The sequence below is a fragment of the Cyprinodon tularosa genome, unplaced genomic scaffold, assembly GCF_016077235.1.
Source record: "Cyprinodon tularosa strain WSP-4 unplaced genomic scaffold, ASM1607723v1 ctg21, whole genome shotgun sequence".
NCBI classification, from domain to species: domain Eukaryota; kingdom Metazoa; phylum Chordata; class Actinopteri; order Cyprinodontiformes; family Cyprinodontidae; genus Cyprinodon; species Cyprinodon tularosa.
In genome coordinates, this window is record NW_024038778.1 from 1133282 (window position 1) to 1147040 (window position 13759).

At 38.6% G+C, this 13759-nt stretch overlaps 1 protein-coding gene across 2 annotated transcripts in view; it reads left to right on the forward strand.

Annotated features, from left to right (window-relative positions):
• The window catches only part of LOC119783647 (protein sidekick-1-like), a 433545-nt gene that overhangs the window by 347694 nt on the left and 72092 nt on the right, over positions 1-13759 (forward strand). For both annotated transcript variants that reach the window (XM_038285267.1, XM_038285266.1), the window contains exons 19-21: positions 2722-2917; positions 5771-5869; positions 9773-9964. In XM_038285267.1, coding sequence (XP_038141195.1) covers positions 2722-2917; positions 5771-5869; positions 9773-9964 — 487 coding nt within the window. The remainder of the gene's footprint in view (positions 1-2721; positions 2918-5770; positions 5870-9772; positions 9965-13759) is intronic.

A 13759-nucleotide genomic window follows, 5' to 3' on the forward strand; every position in this document is an offset into this window, starting at 1 on the left:
ATTTCATTTTTTTAATTTCCTCAGACCTTTTGCTTGCTTCACAGCCGCGATAGGCAGCAGTATGTTCTCCACCACAATTACAGCATTTTATTTTAGCTTCTTTTCCACATTTTCCGTACTCATGTTCTCCTGCACACCTTCCACACCTCTGTTTCCCTTTACAAACTGCTGCAACGTGACCGAATTTTTGGCATTTGAAACATCTCAATGGTGGAGGATTGTAGATTTTGACATTATAGCTTATGTAACCGATGAATACTTTGCTTGGTAATTGCTCTTCTTCGAATTTAATTAGCACAGATAAACTGTCAGATCTTTCTCCGTTTCTTGTTGTTTTTAACCGTTTTACTTCTTTTACTTTTGCACCGCTTATGTTTTCCAGAATCTCTTTTTCAGAAATTTTTAGAGGAACTCCTCCAATGACTCCCCTGCTGATCTTTTTGTTCTCCATTAGGCTGCACTGAACTCTTATCCCGTCAATTTTGTTGATACGTATTGCTTTGCCTTGCTGGGCGCTGTCTCTGCAGTTAATTAGCAGGTCTCCACTGTACAGAATTCTGGCACCTTTGACTTCTCCGACAAGTTTATTGATGGTTTTTGTTAAGTGAACCGGATTCCAATTTGTAAAAGAGTCTGCCTGATTAACGACTTTGAATATGACTTTGAATTCATTTTGTTGTGCTGTGGAATGTATGGAATGATCATCACTGGATTGTTCTGAACTAGATTCCCCTTGAACTGATCTCTGTTTTTTCCGCTTTTTCTCATTTTTTGATGTTGCTATTTTCCAACCTTCATTGTCACTATTTCCCTCTTCCATCCCACAAGAATCGCTTCCTGTTTCCTCACTACTCACGGCCCAAGACATTTCTCCATAAGCAGCTTCAAAACACGCGCCATGCACCAAACGACCATCCACCGAGCCTCAAACACTTCTTGTGTCAACGTGGCTTCCACTGACTCCCTGTGGAAAAGAGGCCTGCTTTTAAAGCTATAGGCTCCACCCACAGAAAAAAAAAAAATAAATAAAAATAAAATAAAAACTAAACAATTACTTCTAATTCACTAAGTAAACAAAAATAATGATTTTGATAATGATGACAATAATAATAACACCATGCTAAAGAGAGAGAAAAAATAAAAATAAACTTGTAATCAAAAATACAATACTCAATTTAATACAAAACACTCTGTACGTTCTGATGACATCACTACGTCATCACGTGACTCCCTCCCGGCGCGCTACAATCCGGAAATAAACCTGTTTGAAAATAGATGCAGAAAATATACTTGGCTGAAAATAAGCAGGTTAGAATAAATGTTAAATGAAAACCGGACCATCGCGTGTGCACCCACGATGAACGGCGCCAGCCCAACCTGCAACAAAAGTAAGTGATTGCGTACGTGTATGTATGCGTGTGTGTGTGTGTATGTTTGTGCGCATGCTGACACTGACTTATTCCTAAGTCCCAGCTGATGACGGCTCCTCCGTCACAGTGACATTTAGCAAAGACTGAATCCCAATCACCTTAGAGCATTTTAATCCTGTTCTCCTCAGAGAACAGAATAAAACACAAAAACTTAATTTCATCTGATTAGTAGATTACTTTTTAATTCAATAATGTTTAAAGCTGAAAGTTGATGCCACTCATTCTTGCATCATATTATTACATAAGTGGATAAGTCTAAGTGAAATCATCCTGATATCTGAGCTGTCAGAACTCAGAACATGGTAAAAATCTGCTGTGCTTTTAAAATGGAGAAAATCCTCAAACACAGCCCTGAATGTACAGAAATACCTTAATGTCTTTTCTACTTAAAGAAACTGCATTTCTGTTTTAGTTGCAGACTCTTTGCCCTACATGATCAATGTTCCATTACACAGAAACATTACAGCCTTCTTCTTTGTGTTTTTTTTTTCTTTTTTTAACCTGGCAGTTTACCATTAATCCCCCATCAGTGTAGCTTCAGTCTAACATTAATATATATATATATGTATATCTATCTCTATATCTATGTCTATCTGTCTGTCTGTCTGTCTGATAGATAGATAGATAGATAGACAGACAGACAGACAGACAGACAGACAGACAGACAGACAGACAATATCTTTTATCCAGTTCATGTCCTGTTTTTCTAAACTAACCAGTTTAGAAACATCCGCTTTTAGATTATCTTTTCCTGAGAAACTTTAAGTCATCCTTTGGGTAATCACCTTTTAAAACCTGCTATTTTGTTTTTTAGTTAGAGTATAATCTCTAACAACAGTGCTGTGCTTCTTAATTCAAATCAAGTCTGACCGCTGAGACCAATGAAGGTTTTATTAGGTTTAGAGTTGGACGGATGATAAAAAAACTGTTTTTCTTTTTAGGCGCTGTTATGACTGACAATATTTATGAGCTCCAATCGATAAGTAAATGATTTGAATTCAAATAACCTTTCCTGGAAGGGGAACCTGAAAATTGTTCTACCATTTTCACAAATTTATTTTTCTGTTTGTTATGTTTCAACTAATTTGAAAAGATTCCCTGTAGCTTGTTTTGCGCTGCAATTATGTGTACCCATAAATTGAACCTGAATTATTCAAAGAGTGACTCACTGGCCTGAAGCTCCTGTAACAATTAAAGTAATATAGATTGACATTATATAAATGCTGGAGGATTTTGATAAGATGCATTAGTTATTGTTTATGTCATCTGTTATTTTTCTAAATGAACACAGCTCCTGGTGTGGCCAGAACAATCTCCAGAGGAGGTTCGATTGGTAACCATCACTCCTGACTACCCAAGCTCACGCCACACAGGATTAGTCAGCGGCCTCAGGAAGTTTACCTGGTACTATGGCTCCACGCTGTGCTTTACCACACCTGGTGACGGTCCCCGCAGCGCACCCACCCTGCTGCAGACACATGAGGACAGTAAGTATCTGAAAAAAAATAGCAAGTTAGAGGTTTACATAATTAAAAATACATTAAAGCAATAATTTCATAATCAAAGGATGATGTTAAAGCATTACATGCGTCCGATAGCTTATATTCACACAACTTAAGGTAAATGAAGTTCGTTTGGATGCTGTTTAAGACAAGACCAAAGTATCAGGAAAATACAGTAATTATTAACCTCAACAGGTTTGCTTTAAATACAATTGAAGCACAAGAAATCAATACTCCAATAGCAACATAGTAGACAATTGAAATCTTTATATTTGAAGACTTAACCTGTAGATTTTGTTATGATGAAATTAAAGGTTCAGCCTTAATTATTTTTGCTCATTTTGAAACAACATGAGGATCTTGCAATCCTAAGAACACAATCCTAACTGTGAAGAGTAGAGGTTGATGATCATTGTTTGAGGATGTTTAGTTAGTTGAAATTGGTGCGATGTTGATTTAAGAGTGACTAATTTCTTTCCAGAAGTTTGATAGTTATACTTCTGGGAAATAGCATAGGATGTCTGTAGATGTTAGCATGAACCAGCCTTTAGTTCTGTAGAAGTGAACAATATTGAGTAGCACTCATAAAACTATGCAAATAAAGTTTTATTCTAATATTCTGAATTATATATATACATTTTGTTTACCTCTGCTGTTTAAGCTAGCAAAGATAATTTTTGTAATCATAACTGACTAAAAAAAGAAAGCCTTATTCTAATTTAATGTGACAGTGAGAATAAAAGTTTTTCTTTATACAGTTTTTTTATGTCTTATTTCAGCCATACTAAAGAATGAATGAAATAAAAACCTCAGAAACATTTCTGAACTGTCTGTGCATCAGAATGACAGTCTACCTGCCTTCTCAGCATTGAATCCAGCTGTTTTTATTTGTTTAGTAGCCAGCTGTGTCCACAATAGACAGCCAGCCACATTCAGCCAAGACTTTTTCAAATCTTTCAAGCTGTTATTTGCTTTTCATTCCTGTTTTTTTTGCCCTACTAAATTCTTTTGTTCTTAGTTTCACTGCTGCCTCTTCTTAGTCTGCTTTGTCTTTTTAAAGGGAATTGATTCATATGTTTTCATGCGTGCTGGTATTTATAGCCTACTGTTCCATGGATAAACATAATAGCTTCCACTCCCAGTTACAAGAGCACACGCACACAGTCCCACCATCATATAAACACAATAGCCTTTAGGCAGACAGACAAGCAATTATTAGCAACCAGCAATTATTGAGTGGGAAAAGGATATTAGAAGCCATGCCTATGCACTTACACACACGCACTCACACACACAGCGGTGGACGGGTATTGATTGGTTGCTGGGCGTGTTGCAGGGTTAAAGGTGGGTGTAATTCTGCTTGATGATAGCTTTTTGCATGTGAGCGCGCATGTGATTGTGATTGTGTGTGAGTGTTATTGAATGTCTCAGATGAATAGCTTAATCGCTCTGCAGGGAGAGAGGTTAGAGAGCCACGGATGAAATGAGAAATGACTGGATAACATACATGCATGGGTGTCAGGGGGTTCTGGTCAATGCAGATGTGATTCGGATGTGAATAGAGCCTAAAGCACCTCACAAAATTATCCATACCCCTTAAATATTTTCACATTTTACACCCACAAATTTTAATTTTGGGATTTATTATTCAGATTGAATGTGATAAACAACAACAAACACCCAGTGGTTTGAAAGAGGTGGGAGGAAGGAAACGAGAATGTATCTCTTAATTTTTTTTTTGGTGGTGTTTTTTTTATTCTTTATGAAATTTTATGTGACTGTCATCTATTGCATTCAGCTTCCATATTTCAACAATTTGTACAGAAGTCATGTTCAGCTTTCCTATTAACAGATTTCTTTTTGCCCAAGCTAGAAAGGTCTAACATTGTTTGTAATGTGGCAAAGAGAAAATGTTCAAGGAATAGGAATATTTTTACAAGGCAATTTATATACTGTGATTATACATACTACATTGAAAACATGTTAAAAATAATTAAAGTAAATCTATATATGATCTCTTATTAATATGGAGGCATATTGTGCAAACAATAACCAAGAGACAATGTTCAGGTTGTATAGAGGCACTACCAAAATTAAAGGACTGCAAAGCCATGTAAAGCAAGAATGGGAAAAAGAAGGGCATCTCACTTTATCTTCCACAAAATGGGATAATATTTGCAAGGTCCAATGGAAAACCAAACAATTAGAGTTCTGCTGGAAAAACCTTTTGAGACTCCAGTTAAAAAAAGGCAGACATCATACTAAATCCTTGAAATATTGGGATTAGAGGAATAAAATTATCGCCATTTATTCTAGTTAGGCCAATAACTAACCGCCCTTTGGATTGAAATTCACAAAATTCGGAAAATTGTGTTTCAATAGCTTTCTCGCTTGAAAGTCTCTTTGGTGTTTTAGAAGGGAAAACATTTAAAATCAAATCAAATATTTGTTTCAAATCTGAGTGCAGCTTCTGGCAAAGCTACTGTATGAAGAGAAAGTGGCTTATGCCAAGTAGACCTTCAACTGATGAGTGGATTGATGTTGTTTACGACTTCTATTAGATAGAGTGAATCACTTTTGCAATGAAATTACAGTATAACAATTGCAAAAGAAATGGAAACAGTTTTATCCATACATCAGATCTGTAAGACTGGACTTTATATAACAGTATATCTTATTCCATTGTAGAAATCTTTAATTAAGTGACTTTATATTTTTGTATTTGTATTTTTTAGGCACTCCTCAGGGTTTAAGTTAAGATGGTCTGTATACTTGTATTATAAACAAATATTTGCATTTACTAAAATGGTTTTCATTCATTTATTTTCCTGTTTTCAGCACCTGGAGCTGTCCGCCACCTCAGCTTCACTGAAATCCTGGATACCTCCCTTCGAGTCAGCTGGGCTGAGCCAGAGGACAAGAATGGCCTCATCACTGGTTAGCGCATTGCAGCTTGACAGGATATAATCACTTATCATGTCTTCCATCCGCCTTCATAGCCTCTCCATAATAAGAGAAGTTTCATTTTAGTGTATTATTTGCCACTCTATCATGAAGATTTGTTATGTTTGGGTTGTCTGTTCTCCAAGGAAACTAATACATGTAATAGGAAGGAAAAATATGATAAACTTTTCCAATTAATAGAATATTCTTAGGTGGTAAAAATTCATTACTGAAGAATAAAGGTCCCTCTTTAAAAGAAGACTTTAATTATAAGTTTCCTCCATATTCTTTGGCATGCAAAGACCCCCCTCTGTCACTGACATTATGTTTGTGTACAACTGATTCATCATCAGTTAATCCCTTCCCTCTGCAGTTTGTCTTCCAACATTATCGTGAACATGCCGTCATCGCACACATCTCTAGACCCAGGGTGTTGTTTGTGTGACACGCCGTCGAGCACAAGAGCCACCTCGTTTATTTTTCCTCCGTTCCCCGGTGGCTCCGTCAGATGATGATGCTGAGAAGCACAACAAGATGCTGGGAATTAATTAGCTGTGTTAAGTGCGCGTCTTTCTGCTGGTACACCACCATGTCCAACACTCACGTAAGCGGAGGTTTTACAGTCTGCTTGCACACTCAGACGAATGGGGAAATGAGCGTGCAACGAAGGTCACCTTGCACATTTACTCTTTTCTCCCTGACCTGCTTTTCATCCAGAACCTGGTGAGCCCAGCGATAGATGAGGGACCGTCTGCTCTCCTCAGGGCTTTCCACACAAGTGGCCTCATCACGTACACATTTGAGGGTGGTGGAGTGTGATGCATGACTGTGAAGATGCAAAGGGACAGACAGGAATTTTGACTCTACTTACTCCTCCCTCACTTCCTCCTCCCGTTTGGCTGTAATCCTCTTATTACCCAGCACCTTGCAAAAGTTTTACACCCAACTGAACTTTATCTAATTTTGTGATCTTGTGACCATAGATATATATATATACACATACATACATATATTTGGATTTCAATGTTACAGAATAATTTAAAGTAGGGGGTGATTATGAATTTATTATTTGGAAAGAATTGTTTTATTAAATTGAAACAATTGGATTGTTTTATGATTTTTATTTTAAGTACTCTGATATCAATCAAGTAAAGTAAAAATACTGATGTTGTATGGTTCTGATGTTTGTTTAAGAGCAATACTGAATAAAAAAAAAGAAGCATATTTTAAAAAAGCAAACAAATGTATAGGGATAGGTCATAAAACCACATCACAACAGCATGGACAGCATTATTTGTCATGATTGGGTTCAGAGAGGCCCAATATGCAGAACACAACGGAAACGGAGAGAAGGTTTAAATGAGTTTATTGAACACAAGCACATGGAATAAAGACTGGAAACTGGTTCGACCCTGGAGGGCAGGTTCACTGGAGTCTGTAGGGAGGATAGTTCAGTTAGCCAAGGTGCAGAAGAATGAGGAATGGTAATCTTCTGATTTCTACCTTGAGGAGTCCGGGTTAGACTTTGAGAGAGGAACTGTTGGGTCCAGAGACTGTTTGTGTCAGCAGAGTTCAGAATCAGCTTCAGCGTCTTGCATCTAACGTTAGGACAGACCTTGACTTGGTTTTCCAGCTCTAGTCCAGAGCAGCATGGGAATCCAGAGAAAAATCTTCAGGTTTGGCTCAGAGGGCAGGCTCGGCAGGTTAAGCTCATCCAGAGCTTACAAGGCAAAAACAGGTTTCCAAACTGGATAAACACTGCGGCGTTGAGGCAAGGTCTGAAGGCTGCTTATATACTGGAGGATCCTCCTGATGATGAGATGCGTCTCAGGTGTGTCGAAGGCTCAGCTCAGGAGGATCCACAGCGAACTCTGCTGGAGAAAGGTGGAACTTCTCCAGATCCCAACATTATTTACAGAAGCACTTGAGAGGCTTTTGGAAATGCAGAGGAGCAACAGGCACATAGATCCACAACTAAGGTGAAACAATCCATTTATAGAAAATCAACCCACATACTTCTGTATAGAAGCTAAAACAACCCCTGTTTGTAGTTTTCTACAAACTATGTAAGACAGTCGTTTTCATACCTGTTCTTCGGGACCTTAGGTCTCCAGCATGATGCCTAGCTATACAAAGCAAAGATGCTGATATTTGATCCAGGTGTGTTAAAGCTACAGTGTGTAACTTTTAGCGACATCTAGCGGTCAGACTGCAGACTGCAGCAACATGAACATTCCCCCCACCGCTTCTCCCCCCCAACAGTGCGAGCATTACGGGACAAAATGTCTTCCACGACGTCCTCATCACCTACCTTCTCAAGTGATGAGGTTTGTTTACATAGATAATTTTACAGATAGTATTCCATTAGTCTGTGTAGGGTATAGATTTCATGTAGACTTAAGATAATAAATATAACCGTTATTTTTTCTACATCGTTGTGACATTTTGGCGATCTCGCAATCACTAGTTTGTTGGCTCTGCCCTGCCGTAGTGCAAAGATGTCAGCCTCCATGGCTGCGAGACCCGCTCCTATGTAATTATAAATAACGAATTCTAAGGCAACGCAAATATTAAGGTTAAGAGGCTGAGCTTGTAGATGATGATAAAATAACATAGTTATGTATAATATATTAAATTTCTGACTGTATGTCCCTGTAATTATTACACACTGTAGCTTTAAGTTAGGCAGCAATCTAAAACCGGTTTAGATCAAAGCATATATTTAGATCCAAATATCAATGTGTAACAGGACTTGGGATTGATTTTATGATCCATAAAATCACCATAAGCATGGCCTTAACACTACAAATAATATTGCTGTAATATATCATTCTGATCTTATTTGAGAACCGGATAAGAGCAGAATATGTTTGATTATTGATCTTCTTTTGAGATTATTCTATTCCAAATAAGTGCAATGATCTGCCAGAGCAGTGAGAAATTGCTTTTGGTAAGATTTCTTGAAATCATGTTATATGTCCTCAAAACAAAACATCTTACCAACTGCAATAGTCTTAAGGGCTGGTTATACTCCCACAGCAGTGTGCCGCAGTGAACTTGTTGCAGACATTTTTGATTTATGCTCAATTTGAAGCATGGTCTGCACTATGTAATTCCACGGCACAATGCAAGCGGGACAATCAAGAACTAGCTTTGGGTCTAGATACCACCGAGGCGGAGAGGTAGTGGGGGCAAGTTTGTCCGACAATGGAGGGACATGAGGGCGAAAAAGAGCGGGGAACCAGGTGGAAAAAGGGTCTCAGTGTTCTCGCACGCCTCGCTCTTCTAGCTGGTCCATCTTCACAAGTCGTTTTCCACAATGGCAGTCATACACACAAAACAAGCCGGTAAGGTACCAACCAGGAAATACTTATTGCGTAGAGCGGATGCAGATTTGACCAATCAGAAGTCTCCTGTCTGCGACACTGTCTGCGGTCACCTGCAATTTAGGAGATGTGCAGCAAAGTATCTGCGGAGCGGGTGGGGATATTTCTGCGTTCACTGCGACACACACGCAGACGACCTGGTTTTGAAGTATAAATCAGCCGTTACAGATTATTGCATTTATTTTAAGTTCAATCTTGTTAAAAGAAGAATAATTATCTAACTAATTCTGCTTTTGCTTGGTATATTAATCTCTAAACAAGATCAAAAAGAGATTTTGTTTAGATCTAAGTTTTAAAGACTTGGTTAGATGGACACTTTTTGCAGTGTATGAGCTAATATTTATCCCAAAATACTTGCAACCAAATGTTTTTGAATATATATATGTCGCTCTATTCTGATTTCTATCTCTATGACCTAGTGATGTTGTGTGTTGGTGTGCTTGTATGTACCTGACTGCTCATGTCTTTATGCGCCTTCATTAACCCAGCATGCTTCTCCCTCCTCTTGTAGGTTACGTGCTGTGGTGGGAAGTGCCCAGTGTAAAGGCAAGCCGAGTGGAGCGCTCCTTATCCAATTCCACCCTGCAGTACCAGCTGACAGGCCTTACTTCCACCACTGCGTACATAATTCAGGTGGCAGCTCTGACCGGCGCAGGACAGGGCGTGGTCACGTCGTCCACCATCTCCACCGGCGTCCCACCAGGTGCAGTAAATAAACAAGAAATATACACAGATATGAAACAGGGGATGTTGGAAGCTGTTTTCTTGTTACGAGCGTGTGCAAAATAAATGTGAGTGATGAGCCCTGATGAAGCCCTTGTCATTCTTCAGGCTGATAAGTGGCTGTTTCTGTGACTCCATGAATCATCTCCCACATTGCAGACACATGCTTTCACATTCTCTCTCACAGACAAAAGTCTGCCATTTACTGCTACTCAGGGGAGCGCCTCAGTCGATGCTGTGTCTGTGTTTGTATACCATGTGCTGAAATCGCTTTTGTGTGCTTGACAAGTTCATATGATTGCCCAAGTTGCAGTCATCATTAGAGCTGATTAACTGCAGGGAAAGGATGCAGCAATTAACTTGGTAGGACACGAGGAAATTAGAAGAAGGCTAGAAAAAGAGCAAGGGGACACAGACAGAAAATACAAGTAAATGCAATTTTCTTAGAACAGAAGCCCAAAGTCTCTGACAAATGGACTGTGTGGCAGAGATGAAGAATGGATGGAGAAAAAAAAACAGAACTCATACAAGCAGGAATTTTGTCCCAACATTTTCTAATGACTAATTTATGAGTAAAAGCTGAAAAAGTGAAAGCAAGATGGATACAGACAGTTCTTAGATTCTGAGGTTATTGATTAATTCATGAAAGCAAAAGGAAAGAGGGACGAAAGATGGAAGATTAGGAAAAAGGACTAAAGAATGAACAAGGAGATGGAGAGGTTGGAGCAATCCACCAAACATAGATTCCACTCTGATTTATTATTCATGAAATCATGGAGTTGAGAGAATTTTGTCATATATCTAAGCCAGACAGCTGATATCAACATTTTCAGATTATAACCTTTACAAGTTCACAGCACGGATTTATAGAAGAGTGTTTACATTTGGCAGAATATTCTCTGGTGGTACACTCTAATGGTACTGAGATGACTGGAAGGTCAAATTTGTTTTGGGCCTTTTACAATCTATTTGAAGTGCTGACTTAAGTACTTTTTGAAACAACCGTTAGGTACAGAGAAAGTTGGAATTTAATGTGGATTTTTTTTATCCCCATAATTTTACACACAGAACCAAATAAAAACATAGACCCCCCAATAAGTGATTTAATGTGGCTTTGCATTTTAAAGAGAATACTGTATTTGGCCACTCGTTTTAGAAAAAACTAATAGAGGTTATTTCAAATGGGTAGGTACCCCAGACCAAACCCAGCTCTTTATCAGACTCCAAAAACTTACCTGTTTGTTTTAAAATTTGTCATGATTTGAGCTAAAATAATTTAGCTACTAGAATAGATTTCAGGTAAACACCGTTCAATGCTCTGCTGCCTCTGATGGTGCATGATGCCACCACTGGCCTGCATGGCAGCTGCCACAAAATGCTTTAAAAAAAACTATACAGCCATTCAGTACTTATTGCAGTGCATCACTCTCAGCATTACGCCTCCACCACCATGCTTAGGAGTTTGAATTTATTGTGTTTATACAGTTTGAATGCTTCTTCTTTTACTTTCCTAAACATACAGTGTTTTTCAGGAGACCTTCAGTTAGTCCACACAGGAAATCTGAAATTTAAATGTAGGTTAAGTGATTTTGTGTGACTTGTTTTGTAGCTGGGATTTTTTTTCTTGGACTTCCTCCTTCTGAGTCCACGATGATTTAAATGGACAGTAGAGTTAGTGGAGATTCCGTCTTCGACTTATCCTGAACTATCAACCAATATTCTTACATCTGAGCTGAACAGTTTTGGCCTAAGGGTGTTACTTTGGACAATTGGTTATCCCAACTGCAAATAAAGCTGGTTTTAGAAAAGCTAAAGCAGGCTAATGTTAAACTTCTAAGACGGTTGTGATGTAATCTCCATCTGAAAATGTGGGGCTTTTTCTAATAGTCACGTCTGTAAAAAAAACAACCAACCATGTTAAGGGAATCGTAAATGTTCATCACTGTACACGTTAAGGACTGCAGTCATTTTGTGAAATCTACAATAAATTATTGTGTTTTGGAAACTAATTGCAGATGTATCATGTATAATCAATTCACATTGAGAATTCAGACAATCCAAATAAACGCATCATTAAAAAAACATAATTAACATGACTTTGAAGCTAATGATAACTCTATGTGCACCTCTGATAAAAAATGTTGAATAGAGATAATTTTAAACACCAACTGCTAAAACTTCCTTCATACCTTCCTCGTAAAATAAAAAATCTGCTTGATAATTTTACTAAAGCTGAGAGACACTATTTTATTTTACAAGCAGCCTTACCAGATGGGGTATTGTCATGTTCAACATTGATGGCACTTGTAAGGCTTTAGCTGAAGCCATTGGATAACAGTAAATCTTCAGACGTCAAATGTTAACCAAACACATCACAGAACAGTTGTTCTGCTGTCTTTATAGAGTTTGAGTGGGGCTGCCGAGAGCAAAGTAAACAGTGTTGATTGTCAGTTTTATTGACAGAAGCAAGCTGTCAACTATTTGATTCATTAGCACAAGATTTTAAAAGCTGTTGTCATACATGGCGCTTGCATGACTAATGCCAATTTATTTCAGCAGCTGTCAGATGTTGGAGGACTTGCTGTAAATTGTGTGTTGTATTTGAAAGGTTGACGTCTAAAAACCTTTCAAAGGAATATTTAGCTGTGGCTGCATTGTGCATGCAAAACAGATTATTATTGCTCTCCAAAGTATTCTAGTTTTTTAAAAGCATGTTGTGGAGAAAATAATTGTTCTCATGTTCTCGTTGTTCTGCCCTAAAAGCAGACTTCGGTTTTAAATTTGACAGAAGCAGCTATTCACTGTGTAGCTGGTGTGTTTTTTTTATCAGTGAGATGTCAGTGAATAAGCCTGTGTTACATGAGCGAGGCTATTGTCAGATTTTTCTTTATACTGTTAGCTAAATCTGTTTCCAATTATTCTCTCCTACTGTTATTGATAGCCTGAAGCTTGGCATTCAGGTGCCTACTATTTGTCTGCTGGGGATAGCAGGTGTTGCTTAATTATGTTTCCTGACAGCTACGTCCAAAAAAGAACCCTTTTAGGTTTAATGTTTAGTTTTTTAGAGTGTCTATAACAAAATAAAATGTATCACAATGTCATAATCTTTTTCTGTGTCCTGTCTACCAGAGGAGGCACAATTGTTGACACTCCAAGTTGGAAATATGCATGAAAAGCTCTTATAATTATCTGTTTTGTAATGTGACTTCATATTCTCATCCTGAAAGTGCTAAAACAAAAACAAAAAAATACTGAGGTTTGCATAATTTAGCTTTAGGGACATGCAATGAAACCTCGCTGGCAAGTAAGAAGCTGGAGTTAATGCGTGAGGATAAGTAGTAACAGCTAGAAATAGTTTGACTCGCCTTAGAACGGTTTGGCTTCGGAGGGACTTACCCCCAGCTCACACCGACTCCGGTCTTACCGTTGCGGTGCGGTGTGTGCGGCGCCGCAGTGATTCCAAGACATTAAAAAGACGTAAACCTCTCTCACCGGCTGCTGAGCTGTCCGGCTGCAGTTACCGAGACACACAGAAAATTCAGCAAGAAAGCTATCCTTGCGGCGTGCCGGAGCCCTCCGCAACAAGCTCTCGCAAATATCCTTATTTGGGCCGTGTTATCGCGTGAAGTTACGTGAACTCAAGTGAACTTCTGTTTAAATCTCCGGACCTGTTGCCAGAGCCGCAGAGCCGCACCGTAGTCAAAAGGGCGGTGTGAGAGGGGGTGTGCGGGAGTTGCGGTCTCCGTCGGCTTGGTAACCACACCGGAGCCAGTGT